Source organism: Carassius auratus, chromosome 37 (assembly GCF_003368295.1).
Source record: "Carassius auratus strain Wakin chromosome 37, ASM336829v1, whole genome shotgun sequence".
Classification (NCBI taxonomy): Eukaryota; Metazoa; Chordata; class Actinopteri; order Cypriniformes; family Cyprinidae; genus Carassius; species Carassius auratus.
Window position 1 is genome coordinate 12346597 of NC_039279.1, and position 23761 is coordinate 12370357.

A 23761-nucleotide genomic window follows, 5' to 3' on the forward strand; every position below is an offset into this window, starting at 1 on the left:
CATAGCTGCTATCTCTCTTTTGTTATGTTTGGACTGGGGTTAAAATTCCAAACTTTCTTCAAATGAACCGGAATGAATCGGCTTTTTTGAGGGATCAGGATTATTTGGCTCAGCTCAACAAAAGGAACAGGCTCTTTATTTAGTACCACTTCCTTCTTTTACAATTCAGGCAAATTTTTCAATGTTTTGGTATATGTGTACAGATATAATTCAACTATTCAAAGTAATTAAACTAAACTATTAAAATAAAATGAAATTCAAAACTATAAAATGCTACGTAATCCGAAGACCTTGATTAGTTTTTTAAAGTTAGAGTTGAGTAGAGTTGGATTTAATTCTTCAGGAAAGTGTATTGGATTTGCCCACCCATGACCAAGAGTATGTATGTAGACTCACCAGTAGATGGAGTGAGAGACATGTCAATGTGGTCGTGATACTCAGCTTAAAATAACAGACTCACTGTACTTTAAATAAAGCTTTGAAAACAGTTTTTAATAGCAGAATGGATTCATATGTTAAGACTCTATACCTCTATACCTCTCTATATATAGGCTATATGGAACCGCAATCTCTGAGGCATCCATGAAAAGAGCTCTTCTACCTTGTTGCCCGAGAAAGTCTTGTGTTGGAACTTCTATGACAAGAAACTCAGGAATAGTAGCTGGATCTGAAGTGGCCTTCAGAGAAACATTTTGGCAGCAAAGGAACCTCTGGTGCAATGGTGACATGAAACCGCCTTGGCAGAAACCACTGGGGCAGAATTGGTAGGAACTTCTGGGGAGAGTGGAGCTGCCAAAACAAGAAGCTCTGGGACTGGAGAAAATGAGGTAGGGCCTTTGGAAATGAGGCGGCATGACAGGGGAGCTTAGACCCTGCACAACTGTGACAGAACCTGGGGGGCTGACTTGGCACAGGCAGAAACCTCTCTGGAAGAGTACTACAGGAGTCTAGTAGAATTCCCTGAAAAATATCAAAAGCTGTTAGAGCTTACAAACCATAAAAGATAATGTTGTCCAGAGTGCTGGTATCTGACAACGGATTCTAAACTTATTGCTTTTTGTTTTTAAATGAAGTTTAAGACTAGACTGTCCTTTTAAGTAAATAAATAAAATGTCATTAAATAACTGGATTTGATGGATATGTTAGATTTGTTCTTATGTTTCATGTTTTGTCTAATATCAGACTTATGTGAGTTGAGCATAATGGACCTTCAGCTTTCTTTAAACATACAGAAATTGAATGCAGAAGCATTTACCAACCCGATGTGGTTTAAAACTGTTAGGACAGCTGAATTTGGTTAATGTGAGTGAATCTCAAAATACATTGTACATCTCAAAATAAAGGTGTAAATGCTGTTTACATAAACAAGCAACCTAAAAGTTTAAAAGCATTCATGATTTCAAATACAAATACTTTAGTATGGGTATATATTACTGAGAGATATGTATTTTTGAATCATTACAGTATATTTTAAGGTACTTGAAAGACTACAGTGGTACTACTATAGTACTACCATAGCAAACAAGCTGGTAATAAAGAGTAGAATGCAAAATCAAGCTGATAAGAAAGGGAACAACATTCAAAATCATGTGGATGTTAAAATTTAAACACATGTTGTCATGATAAGCCATGAGACAGTGTCTCACTATTTTGCATTTTTGCACCACTGTATGTAGGGGTCTTTATGTAAACATCTATGAAGGTTATGTCCATTGTATGTGCTATCAGCTTCTGCCAGCAAACGTGCAAAGTGGCTTCCAGAGGAAATTAAGTGACATTGTCTTGCTCTTTAACCTGTCGGTCTTACATAGAAGTTAAAAATTGGGAAAATATTAGAAAAAAAAGTGTTAAATTTATTATACTCTGTTTCTTTAGTTTTCATTCAGTGGCTTTTCTTGATACAATGCTAAGCATATTATATATTAACAGACTAAACAGTTTCTCTACAAACAACCTGTTGTCAGCTGTTTTTGGAGACCATTAAACAGGCATTACATAAAAATGATATGTTGTTACATGAATTACATTATATTATTGTTCAGTGATTGAGCTAATCATGCAGGACAGTGGACCTCAAGGGATGGAATTGTCCACCCCTAAGAATGAAGACAAGACAGTCCAGAAATGTAAAAATACAAGACAAGTCATACATTAAGCATATTTTGAATAATAAGTATTTGTTTGCATCAAATAAATAATCGAATTATTGATAACTTAGGCTATTTTTTATACCATAAAAGAGGCAATGTACAACTCTACAAAAATAATATCAAATATAACAAAAAGTCCTTTGAATATGTTTTACGTAAGTTCAGATGATGTAAAGAGTGACATGAAATGTTTTGCTCTTGTCTGTTTTAGGGTTAATCTATCAATTTGGCATCAGAGCTGTATTAATGAATCAAATGAATGTGTATTTTTGTAAGAGTGAACTGGCCGGTACAAGTGAAGTTCATGGGAGAGTTTTTCTTTCCCTCGAAAAAAGGGAAAATGCAAACAACATTCTCTTCCTGAGCTTCAGCGGATATCTGTTTCCCACACAGGATGTCATTCCCACCCTGAAGCCCCTGTTTTCCCTGTACCTACTTCATAGTCATTCCCTCACACACAGGGCCTGGCTGTGTATACTGCGGTCACAGAACATTACATTCTGCTCTTTTGATTTCCTCATATCCAGTAATACCTTATATAACATCCCATTTAAATATTTTAAATGTCAGTTTAAGACACACAGAGACAAAACGGTCTAATTTTCATAGGACTGAGTGAGTCTAAGTTCATTTGACTGAATGAGACCATCAGCAAAATACAAAAACTATTTGCTGTGAAGTACAAATAATGGGGTATTTAAATCCATAATCCATAGCAAAAGAAGTGAAACATCGGAGGTCGTTTTTGTTTCAAAGTAACAATGGACTCTCTTGAGTTGTTTAATGGATTATGCATGATTCTTTGGAACACATTGCAATCAAAATGGAATTCATGACACAAAAGGTAAGAAGGTTTGGAGAGAGATAATGACCATGAAAATGCTTACCTTGAAAATAGTCTGACTAATACGGCTGACATGTAAGAGAGTTCCTGTACAGTGTAGTTATTGGGAACCTGGGATTCTTCACCCTAATTCTGACATCAGTCTTGCATTTGAAGCTCAGGATATTGCATATCACCTCATTAGGTCTTATTCCAGGTCTATTATATGCAGTTTCAAGATCCAAGATTTGTATTCGTCACAGTCACAATTATATACAGCATATAACCAGCAGAGCAGTGAAATGTGAGTGAGTCTTAGTTCTAAGTTAGATCTTATTATAAGAAATATTTAGATCAGTGAAGACTGTGGTTATAAACATGTGGCAAAAATATTAATAAATACATATTTTGTGAATTATACATTATTATAATTGTGTAATATTAATCAAATTATATAAAATGAATCATATAATATAATTACAAAGTAATTAATCATGCTTTTCTCTTTCTCTTCTCATGCTTTTCACACAACACCTATACATTAGAAACAGGAAATAATAAAAAAAAATATACACACATATATTTTTTTATTATTCTTCCGACTTACCTTCGAGACATTTACACAATTGAACTAGCTAAATACCAGGATGCAATCACTTAATAAGTAATACAATTCATATATTATGGTGATGGGCGGAGCCTCTGTTCGTTGGCTAAATGAAGCAGTTTCTTCACACAAGCCTCTCTATGGATGAAGGCGAATCGGAGCTGGCGGAGAGCGGTCTGCATATTTATTTATTTCGCCAAGATTTATGTTCATCTAGGCAGCAATTTATAGAATATGCGAATGTCAATTAGAGCAGCCCTTGAACTGGATCCAGACCAGTGTTATATTATTTGGGTAGTAATCTAAGTAGGACGTTATTTACATCAAGTCCCTTCACAGAACAAACATGGATGAAGATAACCGAGGTAAGGTTTGTTTTATACGCAAGTACAAGCAGCTGTCAATCTCTGGTTTGTTTCAAAACCAACCTAGACGGCATTTCTGAGCGTAACAGTCGCGTGCAGTTGATTCGGACGCGTTTTGATGCCCAACACTCGATAGACAGCTCACTCGGTTTAGTGAAGGATATTTCATCAATCATCAGCACTAAACAGAGAGGGGGAAAAAAGTAAACTTTAATGTAACATTTTCTACTGTTCTTACTCTTTATACTGTTATCAGTTATTGGATAAGAAAAAGTTACTTTATTTACACTTTAACAATCTGCTATTTATAAAAGGTGTTTCGTTTTTACGTAGTGTTCTTGCTTATCGTTGTGTTTTAATGAGAATTTGAACGTCGCTCCAGTCTTATTGCCAGAGCCGTTCATATGGCTGTTCATATGTAGGTCGACAGTTTGTTTGATGTGGAGATCCTTTGAAGCTGCTTGCGAGATGTTTATGAGAACAGTTGTGGAGCCAAGAGGGATCACGAGGCATTTAAAGAGTCAAGTGCTAGTATTTTTTTTTTTGGAACATAAATTACCAGTTTATTAATTGGAAAATACTACTTTCAGAACTGAACAGTAGCGTATTACTTGAGTGCCATTCTGCACTCTACTGTAGCAGTGCTGACATTCAGTACAACAGCACAATTGGGAGACCAATGTTGCTTTATACAACTTTTCAACAAACAATAACTGATGTTTCAGACAAAAAATTTAATAAAAAGGGCTGGTTATTTTCTGTATATCTTCTCCATCATGTAAAATGGTTCCAAAAGAAGCTACTGCAATGCACTGCTTGTCACAAAGAAACTTGCAGACTGATCTGTTAGTGTGAATGTGTGGAGAAGAATGAGAGATTTATTCTGTGGATTCAGAGCGTCCACTCTTCAGATTTAACATTTTGCACTTCAGTACACTCCGTTTATAAACATTAACATGTATCCAAAATGCCTCGAAATCTGAAAATCGAATGTGATGTCCATGCCATCTTATGGCAAGATGCTGGATTTCATTCAACGCGACATTTTATAGTACATGGTTACTATCTATGTACCCAACCACGTTCCTGGAAGACAATGACACTGCTCCTTTGTCTGACACACACCGAGTTTGGTAATGAGCTGTTTACCTGAATCAGGTGTGCTTGTTAAATGAGACGTGCAAGCTGTGCAGTGTTGGGTGGTGTTGGTGTCCAAGCCTGTTCCTGGAAGGCCACTATCCTGCAGAGTTTAGCCTCAACCCTAATCAAACAGACCTCAATTAGTTAATCAAGGTCATACTCATACTTCAGACTCATTTTAGACTCGCTAGACTTCCAGGCAAGTGTGACCTGCAGGATCTTGGTCCTCCAAGGGCAGTATTGGGCACCATTGATCCAGCAGCCATAATATATATATATATATATATATATATAGATATATATATAGATATAGATATATATATATATATAGATATATATATATATATATATATATATATATATATATATATATATATATATATATATATATATATAGATAGATAGATATTTATCCGTCTGGGATTACATGAAGAATCAGAAGAAACTGAGACAAACTAAATCCAGAAGAACTGTGGCAACGTCTCCAAGATGCTTGAAGAAAACTACCTGAAAAACTATGCACAAGTACACCTGGAAATGCAAAGTGTGGTCACACCAAATGTATATTTGATTTAGCCAATAGATGTAAATTGATAAATAAAATCTTTTTATGGCATTATTTTTGAAAGCATCCTCCCTTGTAAAAAATCTGCCTTTTGAACAAATCTGGTGAACCAAGGATTTAATCGCCCATTTATAAAGAGTCATTAGGAGTGTTTGACTTCATGCGGCGTTGCACAGACCGATCGGCGAGAGTTGACGCTTGCACTTGGGGGCGGAATTGAAAGTGGAGACCTGAATTCGGACACTTTCAGTGTGTCCAAAATTGACTACTGTCTGAATAGTTGCTTAATTTTAATATACTTCACGACCAGTAGAAAAGTACGTTCTATATAGTATGAATATTGGTAGTATGAATGCTGTGTCTCATTTCGAAGGTTGCATCATCTGTAGGTCATATCCTCTGAAGGATGTGTATACGAAGTGTTCTCAACCCATAATTAAATTAAATATAATTTGTAGGACATGCGGAAAAGAAAACAGGAAGTATCACATTGCTATGCCAACACATTTATAGCATTGCTGCGCTCGCACTCTAGTTAAATGTAGAATACCAGAGGATTAAAGAAATTAATAATTTCTCGCCTTGCAAAGAAATGTTCTCAACATTTAAAAATCATTAAACACTTGTAATCCTGTTTACCACATCTACCAACTGAGGTAATGGGGAAGTTGTGGCCTAGTGGTTGGTTAGAGAGTATGACATCTAAACCTTAATAATAATAATAATAATTCATTACATTTATATAGCGCTTTTCTATGCACTCAAAGCTCTTTACATAGTCAGGGGGTATCTCCTCATCCACCACCAGTGTGCAGCATCCACCTGAATGATGCGACGGTAGCCATAGTGCGCCAGAACGCCCACCACACACTGGCTTATAGAGCATCACAGTCCCGCCCACAGCCCGAGAGAGCTCTGGTGCCGGAAGTAAATTTCCCATTCATTTCTTCCATTGACTTTTGGAAAAATCCGAAATCCTAAAGAGTTTTAGAGCATGTGTGAGGATAACCAGCTACGGCTGAACTCATAAGCATATAATATATCATTTCGAGTGAAAAAATTAAGAGAAAATCCAAAAAAAGTCAAAGGTACAAGACTGTGTACATATTTTTATTTCGAACGCAGGAACTACTCATCCCATAAACAACCGCGCCTCATTGAATTCGACTGAAGCTACAACCGCGAACGAGCCTTTTGAGCAACTTCAAAATCTGACGATGGCCGCTCGCGCAAACTTTTTCCTCAAGTGAATTTTATTTTATATAGTGAATGTAGTGAATTTACAATCATGTAAATAAATAGTGTTTTATATAGGTATTGTGTATTGATTTTTATATTTATCATCTTGTATTTTATGTATTGTGTGTTGTGTGAAAGTTGTTAACAATAACGTCAGCAACATGGTGCAGTGCTTTGTACCTGACTGCAATCACCGCTCAGTCGTCAACACATGTCGTTGTCATTACACAAATGTTCAGTAAATGCACAAAAATGTATGCCTAGGCTAAATATTGTTTTGACAGTGGCATTATAAAATGCTTGATATGACTCATACCATATGAAGGCTAACTTACAGTAGCCTAGCTAAGTTACCAACCTCCCTGCAAAACGCTCATGGCAGCCAAGGAGATCATGATTGCACTGATAAGTCTACCGTGCAAAAACGCAACACAGGTTTTTATTTGATTTAATTTTTTAATTAATGATCTTCAGTCTTCACGGACCTTCGCAGGGTTTAACCAGACGGTTACCGAGCTCCACCAATCAGATGCATCACTGTGGGATTGTGGGATTGTTCAGGATTGTGGGTAATAAAGTACTTAGCCAAGACATCGCGAATAAAAGGCATTTATATCAAAACAAGGTTAGTGGCCCATGATCCTTTTGCATTTATGTGAGCATATACTATCGCTTAGTACAGCCGTAGCTGGTTTTAAGTCTATCATGTATGGTTACATTTTTATGGCTTATACCCCAAATGTCAATGCAGAAATTGCATTGAATTTTTACTTCCGGCACCAGCTGTGGGCGGGACTGTGATGTTCTATTGGTGGAGAGGAGACAGTGATGAAGCCAATCAGCAGATATTGGATTGCTAGGAGGCCATGATGGTCAGAGGCCAATGGGCGAATTTAGCCAGGATGCCGATGTTACACCTCTACTCTTTTCGAAAGACATCCTGGGGTTTTTAATGACCACAGAGAGTCAGGACCTCGGTTTAACGTCTCATCCGAAGGACGGTGCTCGTTGACAGTATAGTGTCCCCATCACTATACTGGGGCGCTAGGACCCACACAGACCACAGGGTGAGCACCCCCTGCTGGCCTCATTAACACCTCTTCCAGCAGCAACCTAGTTTTCCCAGGAAGTCTCCCATCCAGGTACTGCCCTGCTTAGCTTCAGTGGGAAACCGGTCTTGGGCTCCAGGGTGACATGGCTGCCGGCAACCTTAGGTTGTGGGTTCGAGTCTTGGGCCGGTAAAACAACGTCTGATGTGCCCTTGAGCAAGGTACTGAACCTCCAAATGCTCCCCAGGTGCCTCAGCATAAATGGCTGCCCACTGCTCCGTGTGTGTGTGTTCACGGCGTGTGTGTGCACTTTGGGATGGGTTAAATGCAGATCACAAATTCTGAGTATGGATTAACATACTTGGCTGTATGTCACTTCAGCTTAAAGAAGAACTTGAAAATACTTATATTTAAACACCACAGCTTCGCTTGTGTGTAACATTACAGCTGTCAGCACTACCAATAAACAATGGTTATTCGAATAAACAATGGTTATTTATGGTGACACAAAGAATTGTGGGTTATCTGTAGCATCGAAGGATACATCTCATGCCTCCTCCGAATTCCTGTGAAAGAAGGTTGCATTTGAAGATTCCATTCGAAGTGTCCTACTTTTCTAAAATAAGACATGATGTATACAGCCTTTGAATGCGACCTCCAGAGGGTGCAGCCTTCTAAATTAGACTCAGCTAAAGTGTCCTTCGAATGTGCACTTCAGAATCCAGGCGGAAGAAGTAGGTAATTCGAGCTGTTTTTCGAATACTTTGAATTCAGACATTCTACTTGCCTCACATTGTGTTTTTCACCTGCTATATAGTAGGGAAGTATGTGATTTCGGACACGGCGGAACATGCCTATTTACTTTATTCCTGAATGAATCAGCCATTTGAACGAATCAAATGAATAAATGACTCATTTACTTTACTTTACTTTATCTCACAATGACGACATTTTTTATCGCAATTGCGAGTTTACATTTAACCATTTAGACTTTTCTTCTCGTAATTGCATGATATAAACTCGCAATTGCGAGTTATAAAGTCAGAATTGCGGGATATAAACACACAATTGCAAAAAATTAATTCAGAATTGTGAGATAATTAAACAAACTTTTTTTTCTCTCAAATGCTAGTTTATATATTGCAATTCAGATTTTTTTTCTCTCCGTTATAACCATTATAAAGTTATAAACCGTTATAAAGTTCATGTTTGAGTGGAAAAAAGGGCTGATATGTTCTCATAATTGCAAGTTTATATATCTAAAATTGCGATTTTGTATCACCCAATTCCAAGAAAAAAATTGTGAGATAAAAAAGTTACAATTTCCTATTTTTATTTTTTTATTCGTTTGCGGAAATGGGCTTCCATACGTTTCCCATTTAACACAATAATTGCCTTAAATTATCTTTTTAAATTATCTATTGTTGTTCCATATTTAGATATTAAATTTGACACCTTAACAGTACTACAGTGATTTTAGCCATCTGGTCGATGAGTTATTGTGTTGACTATTTTGGAAATATAAAACATGATAAAACTTGATTTGGGACAAGTGGCAGTGAAAAAAATAATGCTAGTGCCAAAGTAGTCTGGGGTTTCATGACCCTTTAAGATGACTCTTTTGAGATGATTTTTCCACAGTGATTCTGCATTTAGTTGCTAAATATGGGATCATCCAAATATACAGTGGAGATAATGCTAATGATTTCATTTCCAGCTGTTACGGTCTGAGATTTGTTTTGGTATATCAGTGTAAAAAAAGAAAAACAGAAAGAGAAAACAGACCTAAAATCCAGACATCTGGAGCACTTTTGAGCCAGTTTCACTACTATGTTGATTTACCATCGTAATCACTTTATCTGAAAAAGACCAATTGTAAATGTCTACAAGAACAAGAGAGCACAGAGCTGTAGAGGTACCATTAACTCAGTAGGTCTTTCCAGTGCCTCTTGTATCTTGTAAACTTCAAAGTCTTGGACTCAATGGCTATTTGTCTTATCTTACCGTGGGAAAAACCAAATGGAAAACTCTGTTTTTGTGGCAGATTGGTTGACGGCAAAGAAAGACTGATAGTACGTCAAGGACAGCCATCTTAACACGCTCTATCAGAACCAGAAATTTAAGGCCATTAATTTTTTTTGAATCATTGCTTTGTCCTAAGTTAAGGTCTAACCAGATGCAGACTTTCTCAGACTGATTAGCGGAGAGATAGTGAGGCATGACACTCATTGTCTGCGTCTGATGCCACCGGTGTCTGTTCCAGGCTCTCCTGAGGAGCCGTCTGGCACCAGGCATGACACAGGAAGTGGTCAAAACCTCATCAACGGTGTGACTGCACCAGCAGAGATCCGAAGGACACCGTGCCTGGCAAATCTGCTTAATGTCAAGACAATGTCAGCCACGTTATTATATCAAAAACATTCTAGTGTTTACATTTCACTGCAGAGTAATATCCGTTCTGAATATTGATAGATCTGACACTGAGAAATCATGAGTACCGATTTGATGTTTAGGCTTGCTGACGATTTTGAGATTTTGATCTGTGAATATTGCAGACTTTAAGATGGTGTCAAACATTTATTGTGTGGATGCATCTTTATTATTGTGAGTGGATCAGACTGAAGAATGAGAGAGATCTTTCAGTGTGTTTGTTGTGGTCTAAGTGTCACATATGGAATTAATTTGAAGAAAGTCTGGAAGGTATTCTATAATATTTTATGAACTATAGTGCCAGTTGGACAGTTGGTGGATGGTGAATTATGGTTGTTGAATGCAAATATTTTCATATTCTTTTTAAAAATGTGAAAGGGGAAGTTAAAAACCTAAATAGGTTTTTGATGGGGTTGTCAAAACATTTTGTCCCAGCAGGGGATTTAAAAACAAACAGTCAGTAGTACAAAGGACCCTTGTCCAGTTTTTCAGGAACGTCCCAGAGCCCCGTCTCTTTCTTGTCAGGAATGCAGTATTCAGTACCCATGCATTCTTTAGCATTGCATTTTTATCATTTGCAGGTTTTCTAAAGAAAGAGACATTACAAGGGGTTGTGGGCATTACATAAGATTTGGTAACTGGTACATAGTTTAAATCATGTTTAATGACTGAATTGTTTGGTTTGTTGAATCACCAAGCTTTTTTATGTTGTGTTTATTTTGTGTTAGGAATATCAATATCCATAGAGTCTAGTTTGATTGTTACATGTCGAAGATATGCTTAAAATTAAAACCTAAATATGTGTAATGTGTATTAGCAGAACTTGCTGTTCAAATACTTGGAATGGGTAAGATTTTTTCATGTTTCTGATACTCACAAAAGCTACTTAATTGAATGATCAGAAAGCAGCTTTTTTTATTTTTTGAAAAGAGACAAGCTCTCAGCCCATTCCATCTTTCTCACTGGTTAACAGTAATTAAGTATCCTTATTTCTGGAAAACAGGTTATTAAGTGTATCATCAAAAACAGTATAAAAAAGACTATCTAACGTGCCTACCAGTCCCATATCATCTTCAAGCTTGGTACTAGGTATCTTATTATCAGCTATATTATGGTAATATGTACATTATTATGACTGACAGATACAGTACTTTAACTCAAGCAAAGATGATGTGCAGTGGACCAACACATAGCCCACACAAGTCTGTATAGATGGTTTATGCACTTTTATCATATTTGGTTAGGATAGTGACTGGGGCACATCTGTGTGTGCAGCACACTTCCTGTTCTGTGGGCCCTTGCCTGAGAGTGTGGTTAATATCAATGGGTAAGCCTGTGGATTTAGAGCAGCTGGTGGCCCGTGCAGATATTGAGAATAAGGATAAGATATAGTTAGAGGGATTGAGGCCAGAGTGTAGATTAAAGAGGGTGTTAGAGACCAGGAAGCAGTGTTTGCTGCAAATCCTTTAATATCTATTTATTCAGAATGTCAACATGAATTCATCTCATCTTTTCCCACAAACTTATATGCGATTTTCCAGCCTGGTCTCATTGTTTATACGTAGGAATTAGAATGTATCATTTGTGAGCACAAAATACTATTTTCAATGTGTAAAATGTAAAATATTTACAAATCTTTTATATCATTCTCATTTTGTATCAATGTGTATTTTATCGATAAGTGATTACGGTTTTTAGATATAGTGAATTTAAAATATATAAAACGTCACTGACCAAAATATGCAGGGATCCACCATTTTAGTAACAATATATATAACATAAAAAAATATATTTTATATCCACTCAGCCCACTCCTATTTCTAAACCTAACCGTAGCTATTTCTTAAAAATATGTGCAAATAATAAAGAAAAACAAGTATAAAGTATAAAAAAGTGTAACTCTTTGTGGCGAGTGGGGCGGGGCCGAGAGGCGTGGGAACGAGGAGTGAGGCCAGGTGTAGTGATTGGAGATGAGCTACACCTGTGCCCCACCGCCAGTATCGAGTCCCACGTAGGAGATGGAAGGATATAAAACTGGAGCGACTATAGTGAAGGACGAGAGAGGACCAGGCCTGGGACATTAGTTTATGTGTTTGCTTTTTATTTGTGCGCGTCAGTCGCCGTGAGGGGCTGACTCGCTGTTTTGTGTTTATTTTTGGCATTAAAATTATGTTTTGATTGTGCGCCGGTTCCCGCCTCCTTCTTCCCGATGATTAGGGAGTTTTTATTATTACACTCTTTAAAGTGTTAAAATGCTGTTAATATGTCAATATTGTACGTTAGATGCTCTAAAAATGTTATTGTCATAAAAACATATGTAAATGTACGTTTTGTTGAAACACATTTTACGCAAAATGCAAACGATTTCTCATGAGATCACATTGCAGCAATTTTCAGTTGAATTGTGTCTAATTTAGGCTATACCAAATTTAAAGAACCTTCGGGTTTGTTTTTTTTTTTTTTTTTTTACAAACTGCTGTTATAGTTTCTTAGCAAAGTGTCACTCATTCTGATGGAATGAAGCTTTGGAATGGACAGTTTTGCATAAAGCCAACATTGCTGTTTTCCCACAAGACAAGGAGCCTCACGAGCCACTGATTAAACACTGATAGTCTTTGTTGTTTTTCCTTTTCCCAAAAATTCAGAATAATGGTTTATATGAATAATATGGAAAGCAACTTGGTAATAATAATGCCTGCCAAAGTGCCAATCAATGCAATGTCTTGATGAAGATAAACTGATTTTCATGATGAGCAACAGGACATAGTGACTTAACTTCATAAGAAGGGAATTTACTTCTGTTCTTCTGATTTTTGCCAATTCCTCAGGCAAGTTAGAGGCACAGAATGTTCATATCTTGAAGAAATATTCTATTTTGACCAAAGTTACATTTGACCATACCCAGACCAGACCCTGGTGTGTAACGAACAAATGGCTCCTCATTAAGATTTAGTATAGCTTTTATATAATAATAAAAGATTGAAAAAAAACCACTGCACTCAATATAAAAGCTCAGAATGACTGCAATGAATCACCCTATAATGTTATTGTTAAGGTTGAACCCTGATTCATGCACTCATTCTTAACTTCCCTTCCATTGTCACGAGGCAGAACAAGACGCCCGCAGGAAATTCCCCCCTGCCCCTCTTATGAACCCCGTCTCTTGTCTAATCCTGTGTCTGAGGCGCAGTTACATAATGCACTTATATATATTGTCCACATTTACAAGCACTTAGCAACAAGCAACTGAGGTCCTCATCCAAAACACTCTGCTGCTTGTGAAAGTTTTGAGAAATGATAAAGTCAGTTCAAGAGATTATGGTCCTTTATGACTTAATTAAGCATCTGAAACCTCTACAAAAGAGTTATATAACACCCACAGCTTTGATCAATACAGGTTTTCTTTACTGTAACCTTCTGGCCCCTCAATGTTGTAAAGTTGGATTGGCATACAGTCTCTTATTTAGATGCAGGATGACTTTCAGCATGAAAGGTCAAGTTGTCTTGAACATTTGGAATCATATCATAGGTTTCCTCAAGAATGAAGTACTAACACAAAATACATGGTTTCGAGCCTAAAAGACAAGCTTCTTTCTTGAGTACTAGGTTTTGGGTTGCCAAGGCCAGTTTAGTTAACATTGTTTTTTGTCTTACATGGCACGTTTGGGATTTGAGTTTAAGTCAAAACCCAAAACTGACCTTACAGTCAGGAATATAAAGTATACAGCTTCTTTGGATGTCTTGTAGAATCTCTTTTTTATTGATGTTATATTTGTTTCTCAACAGTGCCTGAAGATCTCTCAATGGAAGAGAGAGATGAACTGTCCAACATTAGACGGAGGAAAAAAGAACTGCTAGATGACATTGAGGTATCGGCTTTAATGTAGCTGTTATCTTTTTAAAGTCATTAAGATATCTCAGTGATTTACATTTATCATGTCCACCTGATGGGGGCTGAATTTAATTGTTTGCACAATATATTTTATTATACACTGCATTCATTTTAAGATTATTAAGAAAGATCTTTGGTGAATTTGATTCCCTTCAGTGATATAACTTAAGTAACCACTTTTTCTGTGATTTTTTGTTGTTGCAGCGGTTAAAGTTTGAGATCTCAGAAGTTATGACAGAGATTGAGAATTTAACGTGTGTCACAGAGACGTATGGTTCTTTTGATTTTTCAGATTACGATGCTTTGTTTAGCATTGAGACTAAAATAATATTAGTTCATATTTGTTATCTTAAAAGAAAACTGTTTTTTCACCACATTACAGCAAAAGCACTCAGAGGAACAAGCAGATTGCTGTTGGAAGAAAGAAATTCAATATGGATCCTAAAAAGGTATTATTGTTGCTATTTCTTTATTCACCTTACCATAAATAAAATGATGTCCAGGGTCATGTGTTACTTTGAGCCTGAGCAAACATCAAGAAGTGGATAACATTTTAAACATCTTTGTAGGGAATCCAGTTTCTTTTGGAGAATGATCTTCTGCAGCACACACCTGAGGACATCGCACAGTTCCTCTATAAAGGAGAAGGCTTAAACAAAACTGCTATAGGAGATTATTTAGGGGAACGGTAAGTCACATTGCTCTCGCTCACAAAGCAAGACCAGTCTTGCTATCTGTGCAAAATCTGAAAATTATATGTGAGTTGTTAGATTCTCTTTTAGGAAATGACTTCCCCTTTTGTAACAGCTGTAAATAACTACAAGTTTCTAAAACAATATTTAGCACAAGGCATATGCTGTGATAAATCACTTCCTTACACTTTATGTCCATACCTCATGTATTCAAATGATGTTTTTTTATACCCATACACCAAACATGGTCTTAAACGAATGTACTTGTGTGCATTTCTTAGTTGGTCTACAAACCCTGTTGTAAAAAAAACTGAACAAACGAACAGCAACTCATTCCTAAATGTCTGAAAGTCAATACTGTCTTTTGATTGACCTCGGTTATAAAGAGTGCATGAATCTCTTTGGGATGGAGCTTGGAATGAATGAGGAAATAGATATTGCTGATTTAACGCCTTTTCTCATTATTTTTAGAGATGACTTCAATATTAAGGTTTTGCAGGCATTTGTGGAGCTTCATGAGTTTGCTGATCTTAACCTGGTGCAAGCATTGAGGTGAGATTGCTGTTTTCTCCACCATCCATTAAAACTATGTTTTCTGAATATGGAAATGGAAATATAATAATTGTGATCTTTTAAGCTCTATATAGTGTTTGTTTATCTAGAACTGAACCTATATCATTTTCAATCAAATTTTTGCCAAGCTAACCAAAATAACTAACAAATAATCATTATAATTTTAAGTGTCATTCCCATTTCTCCCTGACAGGCAGTTTTTGTGGAGTTTCAGACTTCCTGGTGAAGCACAGAAAATTGATCGAATGATGGAGGCCTTTGCTGCTCGATATTGCCAGTGTAACCCAGGTGTCTTTCAGTCCACAGGTACAGCTTTAATCAGAAGTGATCTTTACTTCCTGAACCCCTCTTTGTCATGAACTGAGAAATCAAAATTCCCTTGATCTTTTGATAAATAAGGTCATTGTACCATAAAAAACATCCTGTGAGTTTCAGAACTCAAAACCTTCTCGTTAGATTAAAAACAGCTTCTATTGAAGCCAATCTGCCAAAATTATAGCTTGTGGAATGTCCCACTTGTGGAATGTAATGGTGAGGCTAAGCCCCGCCTCTGCTGAAGATCAATTGCTACTTCTACATCACTGCCTGTTTAGCCCCGCCCACTGATTCATGCTTGTAGTGTAAATAATGAGAGAAACCAAATACATGTCTACACAAAAACCATAGAAGAATTATAAAAACAAGAAGCTGCTGTTCAGTGCCAGTTTGTGGAAAAACACAATCTTTGCATTGCCTTCCTTCTGATCCCAACATTGGTAAAGAGTGGATGAACTTTATTTATAAAGAAGTTCCAGACCGTGACAGTAAGAGCTTGGTCTTTTGTTTACTTCATTTCGCCACAGATTTGTTTACAAACAAGGTACAATTCGATGCTGTATTGAAAATATTGGTTCCGACAGTAATGTCACACCACACAAGTGTGAATAACTGTTTTTAATACGTGGTCACTATTGCTTTGTCTGTTATTACAGATCGTTTGATATGTATTAAGTATTTATCTATTTTTAACCTAAATCAGCAGCATCCATCTATGAAAGATGTAGGCTGTAGAGGTCGACCGATATATTGGGTCCATATATATATATACATATATATATATATCGGCATTGGCCGATATCTGTGTTTAGTAGTGCCGATTTGAAGTCAGGCACGTCGGCGGGCAGCACCGTGTTATTGGTGCAGTGGAAAGTGCTGCTTCCTCATGTGAAGAACCCCAAGCCAAAACTTTTGGAAAATTCAACAACAGTCCTGTGAGATAAAGGTAGTCAGAGAATTTCACTCTGTAAATGGGGTGGAGAAGTTGTCAGCTCACAAACACTGCATCGTGATTGAGGGCTATGTTACTCAGCCCCACTCACAGACAGCACCGTGCTCTGAGAGACAGCTGTCCTGGAGCTGCCCAGGGGTGCGTTTTCCAAAGCCATGTTTTCTAACCTGTTGGCAATATGAAATTGCATTGCAACTTCTAACTTAGTTAGCAACTATGGTTTTGGGAAACGCACCCCAGAACGGTAAATGACATTTGTTCGGATGCATGGTTTGATGCAAACAATTGTCACAGTGTCTGGGTTGTGTTCCCTGGGTTTCCACTAGGTGTCCTCCTTTCCCACGGTGTCTTGCACTTTATTTACTGTCTGTTCCCTTATTTGGTCACCTTCCTCCTTGTTTGAGTTAATTGATTATTCCCCACCTGTCTCCAGTTCCCTCATCACCTTCTGTGTATTTATACCTGGTCTGTCTGAGTATGTGTCACGGAGTCCTTGTCTAATGTTTGATGCTATCCGTAGTCTTGCCCTTGCAGTGTTTTCTGTTCTGTTTCATGTTGTTTGACACTGCCTGGACTGTTTACCCCTTTGGATTTGCCCTCAATAAAACATCATACCTGCACATGGATCTCTCCTTGTTTCCTGTATCACCGAACGTGACAACAATAGCCAGGTTTCCAACTCATTTGCATTTAGGGATGTCAATATTCGATAATTTCCATGATCGATCGTTGTTTAAATTAACAATCAATTATTAACCTTAGAGCTGCAAAATGCGTCTGCAGCGGTATTATTATTATGTGCAAAATCCGGCTTTTACAGTGCATTAGATCAAGAGCGAGCGCATATTTGGCTAGATTTATTTGGAGGTTATTGCTCAAGTCTCGTTCTGCACATTTCCATATGTTTCCATATTCCCTATGTATCTGAATGTTAAACTATAATATTTTTTATTTTTAAGTTGCTAATATGTTTGCAGCACTACTATTATTAATTTTTTATATATTTTATTTTTTAATATTGTTCAGTTTAATTGATTTTTATATATAAAATTGTATTTATTTTATTTAAGTGTATATTTAAGTTTACATTTATGTTTAAACAAACCTGAAAAATTCTATGATAAATGCTCTAAAACTTGTATGTAAATGATTGACTTTTATATATATTACCTGTTTTATATAATTAATACTTGGTCAGTTTATTCATTTGTTTCGTTAACTTTGGATACATTTTTTATTTTAATACCGTGCAGTGCACAAAATTAAGATTCGAGAGATGGTTCAAGTCAGTGCTCAATAAATGATGATAAGTTTAGAAATGTTGTGCGTCCACTTATTATTAGTGTGACATTTTAGCATGCAAATGAATGGGAAAACTTCAAGATATCGGCCCTAAAAATCGGCAGCACATATCGGCCAACGGCTGACCCTGACCTCGAAACATCGGCATCGGCTATAGAAAAACCCATATCGGTCAATCTGTATGTCAAACATACACAACTGTTAAGCAATCATAGCAGTGGGTGTTTACTTCTGTGTCTGCTGGGCCGACTCTCTTGAATTTCAGCACACTTTGAGTATCTGTAGAAACTCTGATTCTCTGAGGGCAGAGCTTTATAACAGCAGAGATGAATAAGGTTAGAGACTGTATAAAATACACCACCCCAGAAATGGACTAAAGACACTGTGCTTGAACAAAGTGCAAGGGAATGATTATTAATTCATAAACAGAGTCTGCAAATGTCCAAAGCATTAATATACTTCTGTCAGCATGAAGTCATGCATAAAGATCCAGAGACATTCAAAACTGGCCTATATCTGGCATAAAACTTAAGATGCTTTCAGAAAGTATAATTTAGAAGTCAACTTCATGTAAATGAGAAAAAAGAGAGTTGAATATTGTCCATATCGTATCTTTATATGCATACTCCATTTAAGTTGCCTTTGTGGGCCTACAGAGCTGACCAGTCCAAGTTTCTTCTCTCCACAGACACATGCTATGTTCTTTCGTTCTCTGTCATCATGCTCAACACCAGCCTGCACAACCCTAATGTCAGAGACAAGCCCTCGGTGGAAAGATTCATAACCATGAATCGGGGCATCAACGAGGGAGGAGATCTGCCTGAGGAGCTGCTCAGAGTGAGTCTGGAGAGAGCTGCACACTCCTCTCTAAGTTATGCAGTGATACAATATGCATTTGCATGTTGTTTTTTCCTTCCCAGAATTTATATGAAAGCATTAAGAATGAGCCTTTCAAAATTCCTGAAGACGATGGGAACGATCTAACTCACACATTCTTTAATCCAGACAGAGAGGGATGGCTGCTAAAACTAGGTTTGTATATCTTTCTCTCTGTATGCCTGTTCGTCTGCCCCTCTATCCTCTATCATTCTTTAATAGTTTCAAACCCATGAGCATGCCCTGATTTCATTAACTATTGGATTGAATGTGGTATTATCCAACATCTCACTTAATAACTTTTTCACATTATAGCTCATCCAGCAGATTTGCTACTGTGACATAATTCAAAGTAATTAAAGTGCTTTTAAATATTTTTTGGTTTTGATCAGGATTACATAGATAATGCTTTTATTGGCAGACCATTAAAGCTTTAATAGCACTTCATTGAGTTAATGTTTATGAGTAAAGTTCCTTTAATATCCATCAAATGGATTTTGGCAAATGTTAGTTGGTAATTCCATGTCATGCAGTTATTTATTTACAGTATAAAGGATCGGCCATTGTTGAAGCACTTTCCCTATATTTATTTATTTGTATTCTCTGTATCTGAATCGCAGGGGGAAGAGTGAAGACCTGGAAGAGGAGGTGGTTCATTTTGACAGATAACTGTCTGTATTACTTTGAATATACAACAGTAAGTAGAACTGCTCTGTATGTCCTGTTTGAGCAGTAAACAGATTCAGGATTTATCTATAAAATCTATTGATGATTCAGATAGTTAAGATAGGGGTGAAAGGAGGTCAGATAGAAGAGGAAGTGAGGGAGAAAAAGAGTGAACGGTTAAGAAATGGTTTGTTCATTGTCTAAGCAGACACCAGCACTCCTCACAAACTTCACATTTACAATAAAGATAAAACAAGATCCTAAGAAACATTCCATGAAATGACTTGACAATTGTTTTTTTTTTCCTGTGTTGATGTATTTTTGAAGTTTCTAGCCAAAAGTCTAGTTACAGCCACAATTTGCAATTTGTTAGTCAGTTTCAGCTGGTATTAGGGGAGGGCTATTGTCATTTTTGAGCATTTAATTTGGACAAAAATCTTTGTAGTGCAGGACATGTCATCAGTAAGTACATGTTTAATGTGTACACATGCTTAAATGTGTCAGTGTTTATAATTACGCTCACATATACATGACCTCAAAGTGAACATGCATGCACTAATGGACCCAAAGCACCAATGTCCCCACTGTCATCTCATCAGCAAAGTGGAAGGAAATAATGCATTTGTTCCCTAGTTGTGTGCCAGATTTAGATCAAGAGGCAGAGAGAAGTTGCTTAATGTGCACATAGTTAGTTCCCTCACTTTTGCGTTTCCGTAAGTCCCCACCATCCACATCACATTTAGGGAAACATATTACAGATTAAGTCTAAGACTAATTGCTTTAATAACAAATGAACACAATCCATTACTCATATGTTCACAGGACAAAGAGCCTCGGGGGATCATTCCACTGGAGAATCTTAGTATAAGAGAGGTGGAAGAACCAAGAAAACCAGTATGTTTCTACTTCAAGCTCAAAGTTCAATTATATTCTTTTCTTTATATTTTTTATATTCTATCCATTTCATGCTTCGACCTTTCAGAATTGCTTTGAGCTCTACAACCCCAGTCATAAGGGGCAGGTAATAAAGGCGTGCAAGACAGAGGCTGATGGGAAGGTGGTGGAGGGGAATCATGTGGTGTACAGAATATCTGCACCCACGCCGGAGGAGAAAGAAGAGTGGATCAAATCCATCAAGTAAGGCTTCACCGTGTCAGCCCTCGTTATTCTCTTTGCAGATAACCGATGTGTGCTGGTTGTAGGTCATATACACACACCCACAGATGCTCAGAAAGGAACATTGGCTTCTCTTATCAAGGAACATCGCCATTGTGTGCTGATAAGATGAAGAAGAGTGTTTCCAGTGTTTCAGACCTTGGCTGTGCACTGCAAAAAAAACAAGACTTGTTTGCAGAAAATAATCTTTTATTTAATAAAAATGCTTTTATGTTTTTTTTGTTTTGTTTTTTACATTGTTAGATTTTTAAAGCTGCAGTAGGTAACGTTTGTAAAAATATATTTTTTACATATTTGTTAAACCTGTCATTGTGTCCTGACAGTAGAATATGAGACAGATAATCTGAAAAAATCAAGCTCCTCTGGCTCCTCCCAGTGGTCCTATTGCCATTTGCAGAAATTCATCCGCTCCCCATAAAAAACAACCAATCAGAGCTGCGGTCCGTAACTTTGTGTTCAAAATGTAGGAAAATGTATATAATAAGCGAGTACACCATGAATCCATTTTCCAAACTGTGTTTTTAGCTTGTCCTGAATCACTAGGGTGCACCTATAATAAGTGTTTATATTCTGACTATTTTAGATTGCTTCGGGGGCACCGCGGCGGAGTAACCCAGTACCTTTGTGATTCTTCATAGACATAAACAGAGAGAAGTAGTTCCGGCTACAATGTTCTTCCGCAAGACGCAAGCAGTTCTGTTTATTAACCGCTAGAGCGTCAAAAGTTACCGACTGCAGCTTTAATAAAATGATAATGATTGTTTGAATGAATGGATGCGAAGTCAATCAGTAAAATTCATTCTCTGAAATAAGTTTTAATATCAGTTCAATTTATTTTGTTTTAAGGATGTTTTTACTTAAAAACAAGGCAAAATATCAGCCAAGTACATATAGTGTACAAACCTCACACTTTAGGACTGACAAGACTGTAATGGATTCTGAGTGACCTACGTCCTCTGAAGGTGAAATGGTCTTTCCTGAGGATAAATCAGCATTCTCCAGCACTTACTGGAGAAGGGGAAGTTAAGACCACTTAGTCTTTTGCTGTTGGCCATGACTCTAGCTTTTTTTCCTCTGCCTAAAACTTGTTTTAATATACGTGGCCATGTGGGAAATGTATGTTTAGGTCTTATGTAGGTCTCTTTAGTCCATTTGTGTACACTAGTTGAAAATCTGTGGCACTGTAGACGTCTATGTAACACATGTCCTCTGACTGACTGTGGTCAGTTTAGCCTGGTGTTTTACATTAAAATCTGCCTCAGTGTGTCCTGTGGGATTGCAAGGAAATAAACACCCTAAATAAAAGAACCCTGTATCTTTTTATTAATCTTTTTCTCCCAGAAAATATTGTTACTGTTTTATATGGATGTATATTTCTAGGCTTTGATTGTAGAATCTCTGTTTTATTGTTGCTATCCTACAGGGCAAGCATTAGCAGGGATCCTTTCTATGACATGCTGGCTACTAGGAAACGGCGAGTGGCCACTAAAAAGTGAGCCATAGACCTTCAGTTTGGGTTTAATAATCACTCTTCAAGTGGAAACCTTCACATGGGATCGGGCATGTTGCAGGAGGTGACAGACGAGACACAAGCTCTCTGAACACGATGGACATGTTTTTAGATATGATGGTGTCTGTATAGGTCCTGAGGTAATCGAAGGGGTAATGTGCTAAAAATATTTATCTCTGAATGGATTGTGAATGGAAGACAGTGATGGTGATGATGCATTTATATGCTGAATGTTTGTCAAAACGAACTTTGCCTAAAGAGTGATGACTGATTCAACTATACTACGATATTTGACTAATTTCATGTGCGGGTGTAATGTAATATAGAGTAATTAGCGCCCCCTGCTGCATACAACCGGAACCTATTGCAAATTTCGAGGTATAGTTAAATGGAGATGTTCGCAAGGCAAAAGTCTAAATTTAAGCTTTAGTATTGATTAGATGTTGATGAAATGTATGTAAAGTATACCAAACTACTGTAAATGTCAATTCCATTCAGTTTTTCAGAAATTTCAGGTGTAGTCTGTGAATACAGAAAATAATCCATATGGCAGGGAGTCTTGCCGAGTGTATTTTTTTGTGCTATCGTATGATTTCAAATATTATTCATTGTTAGTCAGTAGTTTTAAATGATTTTACTTTTATTTGTGTCATGTCATAGTCATCCAAATCAGCAGGACTGGTTGCATTAATTGGAAGAGAAAATAACCAGAAAGCTTTTACATATTATATTTATTATGTTTTTAAGGTCCTTATAGTATTATAAAATACTTTTAAAAAATCTATTTCTGAAGTTCTCTTACTAATGATGTCTTTTTAAGAATAATGGAAACTGCACCAATTTGATTCACCTTCCGATTTAATTTGTTACTTATATAAGTTAATGTTTTTTATTTTTGTAATACTGGCAACGTTATGTGAACTTATGTTTAGTTTTTTACTATGTTTGCAAATAACACAAATACCATCACTATTTTAATTATTTAAAGTTTTTTGGGAACTCCATAGATATAAAACTATGTATTTACAGCTAGTCATTTGAGAGCTTTTATGTGAATGTTTTATATTTCTCATAGTTTATTGCAGAGACACTGCTAGGATTGTTTTTTTTTTTTAACTCACGTATTTATGGAGCAGGCTTGCATTAGTAGCGAAAAGATGAACCGTTTTGCATGTTATTGCTTTGCAAGTAATGTGTGCTCTAATCTTGCAATTAATGATTTGTGCAGTTTTATATTAAGCTGCTTTCAGTACATTTTGTCCACAAGCCTAACTGCTATTGGGTTATCCAGACAAATAAATGACAATTATATTCTGATTTGCTGGTGTATAGGGCAGAAGCACATTAAATTGAAGTCTTAAGCTATGTTTGAGTTCCCAATGCGGAGATAATAGCTTTAAAAAAAAAAAAAAATACTACACCTTGACATCAATTAAGAT

The 23761-nt window shown here is 36.8% G+C and overlaps 1 protein-coding gene across 1 annotated transcript; it reads left to right on the forward strand.

The window, feature by feature from the left end:
- The first annotated feature begins 3697 nt into the window (after positions 1-3697).
- On the forward strand, positions 3698-23750 carry LOC113056227 (cytohesin-3-like). The gene is made up of 13 exons (XM_026222831.1): positions 3698-3945; positions 14155-14237; positions 14465-14529; positions 14643-14709; positions 14830-14948; positions 15424-15504; positions 15719-15831; positions 18783-18931; positions 19015-19126; positions 19591-19667; positions 20459-20530; positions 20619-20773; positions 22236-23750. The coding sequence occupies exons 1-13, from the start codon at positions 3927-3929 to the stop codon at positions 22306-22308; spliced, it is 1185 nt and encodes a 394-aa protein (XP_026078616.1). The 5' UTR covers positions 3698-3926; the 3' UTR covers positions 22309-23750.
- Positions 23751-23761: the final 11 nt, after the last annotated feature.

Coding starts and splice junctions, on each gene's coding strand:
- LOC113056227 (XM_026222831.1), top strand. Junction 14,238..14,464: donor AACTGCTAGATGACATTGAG/GTATCGGCTTTA, acceptor TTGTTGTTGCAG/CGGTTAAAGTTTGAGATCTC. Junction 14,710..14,829: donor TCAATATGGATCCTAAAAAG/GTATTATTGTTG, acceptor ACATCTTTGTAG/GGAATCCAGTTTCTTTTGGA.